The following is a 16982-nucleotide window of genomic DNA, read 5'->3' as shown; positions in this document are numbered from 1 at the left end:
GTCCCGACTAGATTAACCAAACCATAACTCAAGTCGACATCCTTGTCAATTATAAATATTGTTTCATGTCTAGTTCATGTTGCTGACACTGGACGTTAGTTTTGGCGTAATTTTGTTTTTATTATTTTAGGGTTGGTTCTATGACGTGTGTTTGAACTTAATTTCTTGTAATATAACCAGGGGACGACCTATTGTTTATGATTAAATCGTTTTATTTTGGACAAACTAGGTTTAAATAACTCAAATAAAAAGAATTGTTTTTAGCTAATCCCTAAGGATGACAAATCTACTAAAGGTGTAGGATATGTTTAATCTATGATCTCGTACTGTATTAAGTTCATGTTTTGGAAACTGAAATTGGAATCAATAGTTTTTTTTTCTTCTTCAGGAATGCTCTGTGCGTTGGATTGTTCTGTTTCACTCCCACAAACGTGAGCATTTGCCAAAAGTGTTTAAGATGGCATTTTGTTAAGGCTAAACAAGTCAATTCTTCAAAAAACTTGCAATGATAAAATTCCGACCGACAAGGGTTGGAATGGTGTTCAAGCAATTAACATAGGCCTATTATATGCATGATATAGTTTTTAATAAAGGTTTGTAGGAAAGTAACTGTGACCAGACTAGGGGGCGGGAAAATTATTTGGGCCTAGAGGCGCCAAAATACTAAATCCGGCACTGATGAGCCAGTCCTATACCGGTTAGACCCGGCTTTTGGCCTAGTGGTTTCCCTGACCTTATCGCAGACCCTGGAACTTTACCCAGCCATTGTAGGCTGAGCTATCCCCGGCAAACTTTTGCGACTGCACTTACTTGTATTATTTTTCCAGTGCGAGAAAGTAGTGTCGCATAGAGATGGGCGTTATATAACGTATTAGTCAAAATAACAGGGTTATCAACAAATAACTGTTATCAAGGTATTAGGTTACTGCCAGAACCCTGTTATCTGAATAACGGTTTCAGTGGATATGCTAACGCCAGCTGCTACGTTGCCGTTGTAACCCTATTATCTTGAGGCCGGCACTGAACGAACCAAATTTTGCCAATAATAGTCTGAGCAGTTATTGCTGCGATAACGCTGTCCCTCTGATAACTTCAACTTCTCGTTTCTTTGACCGTTATCGCCTAGCGGCGTTCTAATGTAATATTTGTTGAAATTTGTATACCATAACTATAGACATGTGCATATGTATATATAACTAAAGTAAGCCTTAGTTAAGGGTAAATGCAAAAATAAGATATTTTAGTGTTTCAACATTTCAACAGCTTCCTGATAACATTAGTTACTAAACAAAAACTATAACCGTGTTATAGACCTACATATGAGGGTGAAATGGAAAATTTGCATTTCATAACGAAATAATTAGAATAACAGTTAAAACACGATAACATGGGGAGAAATAATTTCCGCAGATAACATGTAGAGAAATAGCTGGCTGCTCGGTAATGCCAGGGAATAACGTCAGTTCAATAACGGCGCTAGGATAACAGTTTAGCTCGGCAACGGAGAGTTGTCGTTTCATTCCGGACTGATCGATATAGGTATGGAATCCCCGTATTAGGTTATTGAAATAAATGGTTACGATAACCTGTTATCGCAAAATAACGTATTAGTGATAACCTAATACAGAAATATAACGATAATTTCCATCTCTATCCCGTTGAGGAATGGCATGCACCCTAAGCTGGGTAGGTGGAATGTTTGCATGAGGTCATTGCATTCCCACCAATGACTAACTTAGGAGTAGATTGCACCCTAAGCTAGGGTAAGGTGGAATATTTGGATGAGGTCATTGCATTTCCACTAATGATTAAGAATGGCATCCACCTTAAGCTGGGATCAGGTGTTATGTATGCATGAGTCATTGTGTGAAATAGTTGTAAAAACTTGTTTTGAGTTCTATTTAATAATCTGATCAAAAGCTAGCCAATCTATATAATTTATCTGGCCTAGATATGGTTAAATACACTTAACTTAAAGTCTATACAGGGTGCCAGTATTAGGCCGGCGGATGCCGGAATTAGGGTCATGTCATGGTGGAATTAGGCAAGGGAGGTAAAATAAGGTACCTAAAGTATATTTCTTATATAAAATTTATTTTAAGGAATATTTTGATCAAAAGTGTTTTTTTTTTCTAGAAATGTGTTGGTTTGTATAAAATCAGTCCCATGCTGATAAGTTATTGCCTTCTCCCTTTAAAAACAAACTTATTAAAGAGCCCTGTCAGAATTGGGGCTTTTTACCTTATGACTCTTTCCCATACCTGGTAAGCCTTAACTTACTACCCTCACAAAAAACTGTAGCCTACTTTAATTATTTAAAATAGTTACTAATAATAATCAATATAGGACTAATGGAGTTATGTGAGCAAGCACTTGCTTTGTAGCAGCCTCGAGCAAATTTCAGTTTAACACGTTCACTACTGCAATAGTACGAAATTGTTCATTCACATGGACCAGCGACGCACATATGCGACAGCCGGTTTCCACCCATAGACTGCCGTCGCATATATGCGTCGGCTAGTCATATTAAAATAGACTGCCGTCGCATATTTGCGTCGGGGTTCTAATGTTATTAAAATGCTTATATCTTTGTAACGGTCTATTTGAAGGCACTGAATTCCCTGCAGTGGTCTACAGAGATGTCTGACGCACAACTGCGTCGCTTGGTCTGTGGATATGATGATTGGTGACGTCATATAATAGTTGGAAAAACTGGTCTTTACTTTTCTGCATCACTGTATGTATGTATGCAGTATGTATGCTGCATTATCCTATGTAGCTTTTATATTTGTTCAGTTATAAACTGTTCTTGATAAATCTGTTTTTTATTTTACTTACTTTCACCTCAAAACACAAAAAAAATAACTGTCGCATATATGCGACGTTTGGTCTATTTCAAGAAAACTATGATAATTTTCACTATTATCTTCGCTGTAGACCGGGCGTCGCAAATATGCGACATTACAAAAGGTTATTAATAATACAAAAAAACAAGAATACATTATTTACTAACACAATTGTAGCGTATTACAATGTAAATGATCACTGTTTTACAGGTATTCGCCCGTGGTCTGTGTGTACTGTTATCCAAGTGACAGCCGGTCTGTGTGTAAGATTCAAATGTATACCTCGGTCTGTGGTATTGACCGCGGCGTCGCATATATGCGACGCTCAGTAGCGAACGTGTTAAAAAATTAAATGTATAATGAAAAAGGTCTTAAACTTAATATTAAAATTTAAATTTAGACATAGCCTATATACTTACTTTTGACTGAGGCATTGATAATCTTTGAAAGGGGGTTGCCAACGGGTTTGGTGATTAGGTCTACCAGGATGTTGATTACCATGGTTGTGGCGAGAATAAGGTGTTGAATTTCTTAAATTTCCTCCACGGTTGTTGGCATTCATGATTATCACCTATAAAAAATTAGGTTAATATAAAAACTATTTAAACCAATTGGGCTTAAAAGCCTAGGTATAAACCATTATTATTCCATTTTTAATAAATATTGGTATTTATTGCGACCAACCTGACCATGGGAACCTATATAGATTTATATATCACCAGAAACTAGATTTTTAGCTAAATATAACGGTGCAAAAATTTTCCGCGCTCACAAATATTAACTGAGTTACGGCTGTTTAAAATTTTATTTACTTTGTGTTTAATATGGGCTATTTATTAATAAAAACCCAAGTAGAGGAAACAACATCTTTATTCGTTAAGCCATATAAGGTAATTTAAGATAGTTTGTCGTTTTAATTTCCTTTATCTCTCTACCTTCTATTCTAGTCTGCTATACTGCTTGCCGTTGCCGCATTACGAAATAAATAACTTTAACTACCGGTACTGTAACTGTACTGACTGAAATGAAAATAGAAAAGAAGAGAAGAGAATAAAAATAAGTCAATCAAAGACATTCAAAGTACATGTGTTACAAACATCTAAAACACAACACAGCACTGAATATTTCAGAATCATTTTATTTAGGCATGTGCGGAAGGCAAGCCTGGCTTTATGCGGATTTGTGACTGCAAGTGTTTTGAAGTTAGGTTAGATTAGGAAGGTAAAGTGTGTAGGTTATATACTAAACTGGGTTGATAATTTATATTACACACAGGCAGTTGTTGTGCTATTAAACTAGTGTGTAACTTATAAACAACGAAATAACAATTTCAAAAATGCAAGCAAACATTTTTGAAATTGTTATTTTGTTGTTTAGGCCTATAACACCTTTAACTTACCTAATCTAACCTATCTTCAAAGGACTTAATGCAGTCACAAATCCACATAAAGTCTGACTTGTCTTCCACACATGCCTTTTCTGACAGCATACCGGTACTTATTTTTTATGTTACAGCAAGTTTGGTTAGGTTAGGTTGGTGTAGAATAGATTAATTTTATAACTGATATGTATTCATAGACTAATAAACGTGTTATCTAGCTATGGTATATCTTAGTTTTAGCGTAGGCTATCATAAAGGTGTTATAGAATTTATTACAACTGTTATAAATATTATATTGTCGTAAGGGTACTACAATCTCAAAGGCATTATACTGGTATAGGCCTAATGCCTTTGAGATTGTAGTACCCTTACGACAATATAATATTTAACATAATGTTACGACACTAGCGCTCAAGTGTCACTAACATGAACTAGACATGGAAAAACTTCAGATTTTAGAATGGGATGAGAAGTCTGGCTACTTGTATTGGTTAGCGTAATATGTTTATAGGCTTTAGAAGTGCCTACTAATAATCTATATAATATTAAAACGAAACAGTGTTTTTTTATTTCACGATTCTGAATCAACCACTCGACGGATTTTCATGATTTTTGTGTTGAAAGAAAGATAATTTTGAGAACTAGGGAATGTCGAAGCCATAATTTTAGTTAAGGGTCCCAGTTTTTTTAGAAATTAAGTTTAAATTTTTAAAAAGTCTAACAGCCGACGCTAAGATTCTAAACTAGCTTTTGGCATAAAATAATTTGCTTAACATAACAGCTGTAAACATTTAGCTTTTGTGTCACAAATTCAGCATTTGGATAAAAATTTAAAGACATACTTAGGGTTGACTTATTTATACTATGGGTAATGCTAATCATTGATACGTTCAATTCTTCTGCAAAAGGATGACAGATTAATTAAATATACATAATAAAATACTAGGATGTTCAAATTATTTTTTAAAGCAATCTTTGTAATCTTCGATTTGTTTTAGAGCATAGGCCTATAATTTGTTTTAACTAACAGCTGGTTAAATATAAACTATGGAACTATGAGGTTATTTTATTTACTCTTATTTTGTCATTGATTATAGGAAACTAGGTGAAACCCGTCGAAATCGACGGTTACTTTCAAGGCTTACGTTGATTCATCTAACTGCGATAAATTGGGTGGAATATACATATTTTGAACATTTAGCAATAAGTGTAAAAACAATAATGACATTAATTGCGTTAGTTGCCAAATTTGGTTGATCATTCAATGAATAAAATATTCCCCATACCGTACGTCATCGGAGTTATTATTAGTATGTTATATGGTATATCTTCCTTTGGAAGAACGTTTTAATAGTATTAATATCGTATTGATGGATCTTTTGTAGCTAAACACTTTCGTGATTTCATCAGTGTAATATGATTTTATTTCAAAAGAAAACTTTTTTTGGGAAGACATATTCTAACTTCAAAGGGAGGTGCCTATATCCGTTACAGCGTAAGTTTGATTTTTCCTTCGTCACGTCGCGTCAGTTCATATCGTACCTGTGCCAATGAATGAACCCTCTAGCATAGTTTTGAGAAATTAAATTATTGATTGTGGGGTTACTGTTAAAGCTGGAATTCCTTGACATGGGGGATGTCAGTTAGTTGTCTCAGCCTTATAAATAACATAAAGTTGTCAATATAATCTCTCTACGGAATGTTTGATTTAGTGGAATACTTGAAGTGAAGTTGGCTTTTATTCTTGTACTGTTAGGGGCCTCCTCGTTTATATGGTCGTGCGGCTTCATAGGCAACAAATAATGCAAATGACATAGCAATGGAACATTTCCAAAAAGCAAAAATACTGTAAATTGGCTGTTCCGTATATATTGACGTTTACATATGGTTAATCAAAATGAAATGAAATGAAATGAAAAATCATTTATTTATACAGGCAAAGTTAGGGCCACATGGCCCTTTCTTACACTTAACCTGTACTTTAAAACATAATATAAATATTTTAACATAATAAGCTTATACAATAAAACAAAACAGAAATCATAGATACAGAAACTTTTATCAAAAATCAGTAAATTTTAAAAATACTTACACACACACACACTCACTCACACATACGTACAAGTCAGCGACCGCCATGCGCACAGGCCCCTACGACTAACCTACTATGGCCATACGTTCAAAATAGAGATTTTTTAGTGCTGCCACAAACCGGGAACGACTATCGAGGGATTTAATAGCTAAGGGGAGATCGTTCCAAAGACGGCAAGCAGTTACAATAAACGCTCTGTCGTAAACTGCAGTCCTATGGTGAGGCATACGCAAAGTTAATGATGCATGGCGTGAGTATCTGACACTTTCTTCAGCTACAAACCTAAAATCATCTACAAAATATTTTGGAAAATTGTTTTTTAATATTGAATAGGTTAGCGAAAGAATTTTGATTGATCTCAGGTCACATAGCTTTAATAACTTAGAATGAATGTAGAAAGGTGTGATGCGCTCACTGCGTCTTAGATCATAAATGAATCTTAGGCAGTGTAGTTCTGAGCGCGTTGGAGAGCATCAGCGAGGTTTACAGTCATGTCATTGATCACAGAGCTGCAGTAAGTGAAGTGGGGAAAAAAGTGATTTAACCAGGTGTAACTTTATGTGCAAAGGCAAGAAATTCTGTAGCTTTTTAAGTGAATGGATTGATGCAAACACCTTTTTACCTACGTGCTCCATTAACATTAATCAACGTATCTTATAAAGAATTATGTGATCTAGTTTAAAAGGAATATGACCTTTCTGTTATGACAGTAGCTGCTTAAAACGTATTTTCTCTCTGTACCATCTTTTACAATAATGGTAATGGTAATTTTTTGCTGTAAATTTTTGCTTTATAGCAACTTAGCAGACGCATAGGCACAGCCTATGTCTGCTAATTCCAGAACTAATTAGATAGGAACAACCTTTTACGCATGTATATAGTTAATTAGTTATAGTTAGTTAGTTTAGTTTTGCATAAAGAACTTTTTTCTTTTGTACATTTGGTTGTGTAATTTTTATATATGTGGTGGAATAAATTCATAATTCATTCATTCATTCATTACAGCCAAAATGTCGTGTTATTTTCAATAACGTTACCAAACCGTGCCAAAGTCCGTAATATAGGCAGGTGCAAATAATTTGTCAAGATGGGTACCATTTTAGACAAAGTTTCTATGTTTGGATTTTATTAGACACGATAAGAGCAGATATTTCTTCATAAATATTTGATATGTGTAGAATAATATGATAAAATGTAGGCAAAAGTGGTGAAAAAGGCAGACACCAACCCGTACAATAGATATAAGATAATTCAATAAGAAATAATTTAAGAATTGCTGTGATAAAAGGATTTTCCACTGCTTACGTAACGGAACGTTATATTGCAAAACATGACATGATAAAGAAGAAAATCAATTTTACAATCAGAAAATAACATTGCAAATACTTATTTGGTAGAATTCAGTAACTCCCAATAAATGTGTGTTGTTTGAAATACAATTTAAAAATGAACAGATGTTTCATTAAAAAGTATTATTCACATGGCCAAAATGTAAACAACTCTGTAAAGGGATCTTTAAAGGCTTCTGGGGCAGAGTCCTAAGGGATTTTGATTAGTTTTTCTTTTGATAACTCATCTACAGACCAAGACCTTTCTTTGGACACCTCTACCAAGTTTCTACGCCCAGCCGTTCTCTCAAATAAGTGGGGACAATTAAATATTTGGATTCCCCCATGTTAATCTTATGGGAGAAACTCCAACTTTGATGGCCTGTGGGGCAAAGCCCGAGGATTTTTATTACATGAATTGGTGAAAGGGGGCGTCTACACAAAAAATACCTTATTTTGACACGTCGTTTGTAAAAATCGGTCCATTATTAACGGAGGAGTAGTGTTTTGTAGAAATCGCCTTCACGTATTATATATAAGGATAAGTAAGATTAGTAGAGATAATTAGACCACAGTTTAAAATAGTTGAGACCAAAATTAATTAAACCACAGTACAAATCGAGGCTCTGTACACGAGTCTTAATAAAAAAGGATAAATGCAAATTATTTTTCGTTCCACTTTTCAAGGAAAGATTAGAAAAATAACAATGTTTACATATTTTAATTCTTCATGGTAGCTTTTTGTTTACAATTAATGTTTGTCTGCTTTAACTTTGTTTGGATTAGGCCCGGAAATATTAATGTCATAAAAAGAAGATCAAGAACAATCAGGAATCACGATTTTAAATTACCACCACAACCTCAGCCGGGTTTTATACAAAGATAAATGTTGACACATATTGAACACAACGCCAACAATGACCTAGGATACTGCAATTAGACAAACCATCCTTTTATGAAATCGTGTTAAATTGCGGTTACGTTTGGGGGTGCCTATATCAGCACCCCTAAACATGAAAATATCACTTTTATTTCAACTATGAATATATTGTATATGTTAGGACACCAAAGTTAAATTATGTGTACTGTGAATTTTATTGGATATTATCGTTTTATTTTGGGTCGTTTCTATTCAGACCTACTGGAAATTGTGTTTAGTTGTTGTAATTGTGGTGATAATAATTATGGAAGAGGCAGGTATGCTATGGAAGGTGGTATCGTTGACTAGGTCTATACACTTCTCAATTGACTATTACTCTCTCTACTGTAGGCTACTTATAATCAGTGTGCGTCTGTGCGAATCGGCTGCAAATCTCACTTTAATGCTTTTCACATCGTAAAAATTGCCCTTATTTTAAAAGGTGAGATGTTCCAAAATTATCCTCATTGTTTACTTTTGAATTTGTATACAAGTTGTTTATAAACCATGTGTTATGTATCCAAACACCTAGGCCTACTATTAGCTAAATTAATACCTCTAAATTATCACATGTGTTTACATACTGTTACATACATACATACATACTGTATGTAAACACATGTGATAATTACACATCCTACAAAGGATAGCCTATAATAGTGCATTAAAAGCTACTTGGTTAAAGTAACCATGTAGGCCTATGCCTATGTTGTGCCAGTGGATTGGGTTTTTGATTACTGGAACTAGCAACTAACTTAGATTTTGTCAAAATCCATCATGCTGCCCCGCCACTAACTAACCACTTTCGTTCACTCACTTTTAGTTAGCTGCGTACAGCTTAGCTACCTTGTTTTCTGACCGATCATTTTGCTGAAATTAATAAGTTTGCTTTAATTATCTATTAATTGTTAGTGTGAGTCTAATATATAGGTTTACTTAGAATCACTTAAATAATTAACATTAATTTAATAGTTGTATCAAGTTTCTGGTGAGGAAATATCGTCAATTAAAATAGACTAGTCAGTTAATTTAAAAAGGTAAATTTATAAAACTTAAAACAGCCATAACTCCGTTAATATTTGAGGGCACGAAAATATTTTTGCACCGTTATTTTCAGCAAAAAATCTAGTTTCTGCTGATATATAAATCTATGGTGTAGCCTAGGTTCCCATGGTCACGTTTGTCACAATAATTACCTACATATTTAAGTGTTAAAGTTCTAAGGAATAAAAAGCTTTATTAATGTTATTATTTTTAGTTAAGTTAGGCTTACGTAAACTATAACTTATCATGGTAAAATTTGAATAATGACAATGTTAATATCGAACCAGATAAATATTTGGTATTTATTGCGACGAACGTGACCATGGGAACCTATAGATTTATATATCACTAGAAACTAGATTTTTTGCTGAAAATAACGGTGCAAAAATTTTTCCGCGCTCACAAATATTAATGGAGTTACGGCTGTTTTAAGTTTTATATTTAGCCTACTTTGTTTTATTGACCTGACCTATTTGTAAGCCTACGAAATTTTCGCTCCAGGTACTTGATATATTACGTTAATTATAAGTAATTAAAGTAAGACTCACTTTTTACCTGGAAATAACAGTGCAAAAATGTCTCCGAGGCCACGAATATTAACTAAGGTAACTTAGGATAATTTGTTGTTTTGATTTCCTTTATCCACCTTCTATTCTAGTCTGCTACTGCTTACCGCATTACGGAATTACGGACTAACTGTTACTTATAGAACTGTACTGTACCTGATATGAAAATACGAAATTTAAGAGAAGAGAATAAAAATAAGTCCTTCAAAGACATTCAAAGTACCTACATGTGCTACAAACATCTAAGAAACAACACGGCACTGAATAACTTATTTCAGAATTATTTTATTTAGACATGTGCGGAAGGCAAGTCGGGTTTATGCGGATTCGTGGCTGTATTAAGTGTTTTGACGTTATGTAAGATTAGGTAGGTACAGTGTAGGTTATATAGTGAACCGAGTTGATAATTTATATTACACACAGTCAGTTGTTGTGCCATTAAAATAGTGTGTTAAACATAACGAAATAACGATTCCAAAAATGCTGCAAACACAAGTTATCACAACGTACAAGACGTTGTGGTAAGCGTTTGTGTAACAATGAACTTGTAGGCTAATTGACCAGTTTGGAGATTTCATATTTAGGTGCGGGTAATGGTATGAGCCACGAGCAAGGGCAAAAAAGGTTAAGTGTCGATTCACCGCCAGTGGGGAAAAAGGCAAGTTTTTTGAAAATTCAATACTTTCTTTAACAGACATATTTTACTCTGTAGCTCGTGCTTTGCAAACCCCTGCCGCCGCAAGACTTTATTCAACAAAACTATGGCTTAGAAGCTTCAAACACAGTAGTAGACTGGTATTCTTTTTGTAGGGAGGTTTTCGATGAACCACGTCGCGAACCGAGACATTCGAATTGGTGGTGTTGGACATATAGTGGAGATTGACGAGGCTAAGTACGGAAGGAGATAATATAATAGAGGGCGTTTTGTAGAGGGACAGTGGGTGTTTGGTGGAATTGATCGTGAAACGAAAGAAACATTTTTGGTACCAGTTGAAAGCAGGGAGAGGGACACCCTGTTGGCTGTAATAAAACAACACATATTACCGGTGACAAAGATCATTAGTGACTGTTGGCGTTCTTATAATTGCTTGCAACACGAAGGCTATATTCACGAAACAGTAAACCATTCAATTGAGTTTGTCAACAGTCACAATCAAGCCCACACCAACACTATTGAGAGAACGTGGAGGAGTGTGAAGGACAGAATTCCAAGGTACGGAAGGCGGAGAGTGCATTTTGTGGGGTGTTTAGCAGAGTATTTGTTTAAGGCTACATACCCAAATTTAAACGTTAGAATCCACCACTTCTGGATCGCCGCAGCAAAGCTGTATCCACCTCAACAATAAGGTAACTAATAATTATTGTACATATTTTTTAACCTGCGTAAAATTAGCCTAGCTTTATTCATTTGTCATTTTTATGGATCAGCTGGCTGAAGGCAACTTTAATATTTTAGTACGTTCGGGGCTGTTAACTTAGGGGCATGTTTTTACTATATTTTTGTTTCTTTTTATTTAAGTCAATAACACAATCCCTCATCCCCTGGTTATATAACCATATTTAGCCTAACAAAGTTTTATTAAACTAGCGCTCAAGTGTCACCAACATGAACTAAGTTAGACATGGAAAAAACTTCAGATTTTAGAACGGAATGAGAGGTCTACCTTTGTTGGTTAGTGTAAGTATGTTTAATAACTTAGTAGGTAGTTATTAGGCTTAAGAAGTAACTTATGCTTACGTAAAAATCCTTATTGTTCTATGAGGATTTAAAAGTGACACATAAAAGCTAGGTAAATGGTTAAAGTAACAATGTTGCCCTATTTTGTGGAGTGAATTGGATTAACTTACTGGAACTGGATTTTGTCAAATTTATCATGCCGCCAGCTGCGTTCAGCTTAAGTTTAACTTAAGTTAGCTATCTTGTTTCCCGAACGATCATTGTGCTGAAATTAATAAGTTTGCGTTAATTAACCTAACTTATTAATTGTTAGTGTGAGTCTAATATTTACTTAAAATCACTTACAATTTACATAAATTTGACAGTTATATCCCGTTTCTGGTGAGGAAATAAGGGGTGCACTTCCATATCTGTTGGCACAAACAACCGAATGAGTAATTATTGATTATTCGATTGGGGTACAGTTTCTTAACTGGGCTATGCTAATATCGATTGAAACTATCGATTCGATTAGTAAACCTTCATGCGATTTTTTCACCATCAGCAAGTTTGGTTGGTTAGGTTAGGTTATGATAGTTAAATTTTATAATAGATATATTGAAAAATATTAATTATTAATTAATATTTTCAATTCGATAGTTCCAATCGATATTAGCATAGCCCAGTTAAGAAACTGTACCCTTCGATTGTTTAATTTGATATATCGTTTGGTTAGTTAGGTTAGGTTAACCTTACTGTCCGCTAAAGTCCCTTGAGGCAGAGCTATACGCAGCTATGTTCGGAGGGTATCGCGCACTATTGGCAGGCGCTAAGCATCTGAGCGTCTCGCCCATCCGCCTCAATGTCTGTCTGTAAACAACTGTTGTAAACATAATTACTCATATCTTTGTTTTGGTAAGTTAATTATCATCATGTGGTCACGTCATCATTTGATTCAGTGTAGTCTCGTGTGTTTGCGTCGTGAGTTCTGTTTTGTTTTGGACGGTCCTTGTAGCTATTGATTTAAGAAAACGTGGTGCTACTATACATAGTGGAGAGAGGGATTTAATTAGACGGGTGATCGAGTGTTGTGACAACGAATGTAAAGACAAAAAGTTATTAGTGCCGATAGAAAAGGTAACATAACGTGCCGCAAGCTATTTAAACGAATTAGAAAAGCCGGCAAACAAACTCCGGATGTAAAACTCTGTACACTGGGGAAAAAACGCAAGAAGTCTGACCACCATAAATAACAAATAGCTTTGATAGGCGTGTAATCGTAGATGTAATACGCGATTTTTACACGAACAAAAAAATTGTCCCTACATGTTAAAGACTACCTATTACCTGTTTTGAGAGAAAGAATAAATTTTAAATGGAGCGAATGGGCACTTCAGCGTCTCTTAAAAGATATGTGGTTCAAGTGTAAGAAATAAGAAATGTAGTTCCAAAAGAAAATGTTTGTTTGAAATGCCTGACATTTTTAATTGGACGTTAAAGTATTTGCGAGAGATAATAAAGCTAGGGGAACAAAAAAGGGAAATTTTCTATCTGGACTCTTTAATTAATTACTTATTTTATTTAATATTTTACATTTTGAAAGAACTAATCACGAATAAAACTTAATGTTTTTAAATAATGTGTATACAATACTTAAATATATTTTAAAATTCGTGGTAAGCTCTTGACAAAGATCACTGTAAAAATTAAATGGTTTTACATTTAAACTCTTACAATATCAGCATTTGTAAGTAAAATACTATATTGAAAATTGTTTTCTTGATTGTTTGCTTAGGTTTATGGTAATAGGATTAAGAACTTTAATAATAAGTTGTTTATTTATGAATGCTATTAAAACTGCTGTACTCTTGTAGGTATTTATATTATGTACCGGTAGTAGCCTATTATGATACTTAGGACAGCCTAACAACTAACAGAGCAGAGTGAAGACGGCTCTAATTGTCACGCAAAATGTTGAAGCGTAACGCCTTCAAACTACGAATAGGCCGGAGCTCAGGGGACTTCTTTACTCTCGCGGACAGTACCTAACTAACCAAACGATATATCGAATAATCAATATATCGATCAATATTTTCATTCGGTTGTTTGTGCCAACAGATATGGAAGTGTACCCGAAATAAGTTAGCTTATCGTCAATTAAAATAGACATGTCAATAGACTTACAAAGGTAAATAAAACTTAAGGCAGCCATGACTCCGTTAATATTTGTGAGTGCAGAAAAATTTTTGCACCGTTATTTTCAGCTAAAAATCTAGTTTCTGGTGATATATAAATCTATATATAGGTTCCCATGGTCACGTTCGTCGCAATGGTACCTTGTAGGTTCTCTGCGGAAGTGTAACTTACCCACATACAACCCAAAATTTAGGTAGGCTGGAAATTCCAACAAATTACAGCCTAGGCTAGGATAAAAAGTCTGATAGACCTAAACTTAAGTTAGGCTGAAAAGAGAGTGCCAAGTATTAAAATAGTGATGTGCGATACGTATCGTATAGTATCGGAATATCGCGATACGCGAGGGACGATACGATATTTAAGAAAACTATACGTATCGTATCGCCTAAAACGATATTTGTATTTATATCGGCACATAGAGCGATACGATTCATGTCAAAACGATATTTTTAAGCTTTTTTTGCGCAGGCCGAGCAAACTGCAAAATCTGTACTCTGTGGATGTGTAGTTTGAAATAGGAGTTTGTGACGTCTATATTTTTGGTTTTTACTTGATAATGTACCAGTCCCATCCCAGTCCAGTCTCCTCCAGTCCATTTTCACTAGCGTTCTATCTAGCGTCTATATTTTTGGTTTTTACTTGATGATAATGTACCAGTCCCATCCCAGTCCAGTCCATTTCCACTAGCGTTATCATAGACTAACCGTTTTATCTATGGTTCTATCTAGCCTAACACTAGCAGTGCAGTGCAGAGTGTGGGAACTGTCAACTGTCTGTGGCAATTACATTACATTACCTAAAATGCTATGGGAAGGAAAGGGAAACAGGTCCAAGACGTAGGGAGTTGTGAAGGAAGTAGTAAAGGCGAGCAGTGTGGGAATGGATTAATGTATCTGCAATATTTACTTAGACTGTTTTCAGAGTAAACTAATGATTTTCTTCTAGCAAAGCTCGGTCCCCAGGTACTTAAATAAATTTGCCGTTTCTAGGTTAGGTAGGGGAGGGGGGAAACGATACAATAGCCTACGTATCGTTTTTCGATATTTTTGACAATAACTTACCTACGATTCGCGTATCGCGATACAGACGCCCGATTCAATACGGCGATACGATATTTTTTTCCGATACGTATCGTATCGCTGTATCGCGATACGCGTCCGTATCGCCCATCACTACCTATATTAAACGTCATAGGCCTATTAACTTAGGCCCAATAGGCTATTCCTTAATAAATTTTGTATACAATAAACTTGCTGCCTAAATTATTTTATTGGATTTCACACAATGAAACCTTTAGACATTTAAGTTAATATTCCAAGGTTGAAATTAGTGTAGGCTATACCCTTATTGTGTCTCAGCCTAAGCCACTTAAAAACCTTGATAAGATTTATAAATAGGCCTACATAACTAAGTTATGTTATGGCTAACTTAGGCCTACCTTAGTAAATGCAATTATGTGAAAATGTAATTGCCGTTCAGGGTAAGCCCTGTTGAGTGTTGACTTTTTATAGACCAACTTGATAAAATCTTCGTACGGACACTTATCTAGGCCTAGGCCCTACCACCTATCATTTTTCTTGAACAGAACATTAGAACAACAAGATTTTAGATTTTTCAACACACGCCTAAAACACAAGCCTGACTGGGTCTGGTCTGCTTCTGAGCGGTCTGAGACTGTCCCAGAGCCAGAGGCCAGACCAGAACAGAGTCAGAATCAGAACCGCCACCGCCACCTTTCACTTCAACAAACCAACACCAAGACCAAACCGAACTCGAAGCAAACAAGAACAAGAACGGCACAAAACCAAACCAATCCAAATCGAAGGAGAAGGGAGACTTAAGGAAGGAGGGCATGAGTATAGCTCCGATAGATCTCTAAAATAGTTGTATTATATCTAGTGATGTGACGAGTTGAGTTGGCGAGTCGAGTTGACTCGAGTCAAGACCCGAGTCGAGTCAAGACCCGAGTCGAGTCAACTCGAGTCAACTCAATTCCAACTCGAGTTCTTTTACGAACTCGTACGGAGATTGCCGAATCTACACGAACTCGTAACGTTACGAGTCCGACTCGCAAAAGCCGAGTCAAGAAACCGAACTCATACGGAGAAAGCCGAACCTTAACGAACTCGGGACGTAACGAGTTGACTCGAGTTTACTCGCACTCGCTTTCGGCCAATAGCGTCACAGCTTTACGAGTCAACTCGCATAGATTCAACGCTATTTCCCGGTACCGAGTCGGCCGACTCGCAAAACTAACGAACTCGTACGGAGAATGCCGAACTCACACGAACTCGGAACGTCTCAAGTCGAGTCGAGTTGACTCGTAAAGCTGACACGCTATTGGCCGGTACCGAGTCGGCCGACTCGCAAAACTAACGAACTCGTACGGAGAATGCCGAACTCACACGAACTCGGAACGTCTCGAGTTGAGTCTGACTCGACTCGTAACTCGAGTTCACGGCAGTTGGCGAGTCGAGTCACTCGAGTCAGGAAAGTACCCGACTCGTCACATCACTAATTATATCATCACGGCCGCCTTTAACTCCAGGCCGCGGCCTTCGAACTGGCAACGTCGCAAGTGGTGTTGTAACAGCTGTTTTTGTTTGGAAGCAACTAATGGTATTTGTGTATTTACGAAAGATTGGTTACTGGACTATGACAATATTGACTCCGCTTAAAAATGTACAGATATAGATTTTAATTCATATTGTTTCAGTTTTCAATTCTGTATGTTTTATTTTCAATATTTTAATAAACTTATGTTCATAAATTAAAAATTAAATCAATAAAGTGTGAATTAATGAGCTGATGTCACCTGTCTGCCATGTTATCTTATGGGACGTCTGTCACCGAACAACACCACTTGCGATGTTGCCAATTCTACCAGGCCGCGGCCTGTAGTTAAAGGCGGCCGTGATTATATACTAGGTGGCGTTCGCAGATGCATCCACAA

At 35.8% G+C, this 16982-nt stretch overlaps 1 protein-coding gene across 2 annotated transcripts in view; it reads right to left on the bottom strand.

The window, feature by feature from the left end:
- LOC128983245 (E3 ubiquitin-protein ligase RNF38) overlaps positions 1–15639 on the bottom strand; it is a 186972-nt gene extending 171333 nt beyond the window's left edge. Inside the window, exons 1-3 of one of the 2 annotated variants that reach the window (XM_054402489.1) lie at positions 15468–15639; positions 12025–12119; positions 3266–3417 (exon numbers count right to left, since the gene is read on the bottom strand). In XM_054402489.1, coding sequence (XP_054258464.1) covers positions 3266–3408 — 143 coding nt within the window. In that variant the 5' untranslated portion in view covers positions 3409–3417; positions 12025–12119; positions 15468–15639. The remainder of the gene's footprint in view (positions 1–3265; positions 3418–12024; positions 12120–15467) is intronic. The other variant, XM_054402482.1, reaches the window with a different exon arrangement.
- Between the last annotated feature and the right edge of the window lie 1343 nt (positions 15640–16982).

Source organism: Macrosteles quadrilineatus, unplaced genomic scaffold, assembly GCF_028750875.1.
Source record: "Macrosteles quadrilineatus isolate MER2022 unplaced genomic scaffold, UCM_ALF_1.0 Scaffold_1__1_contigs__length_201487025, whole genome shotgun sequence".
NCBI classification, from domain to species: Eukaryota; Metazoa; Arthropoda; class Insecta; order Hemiptera; family Cicadellidae; genus Macrosteles; species Macrosteles quadrilineatus.
Note: the sequence above shows the minus strand (reverse complement) of the source record. Positions and strands in the feature narration are given on the sequence as shown.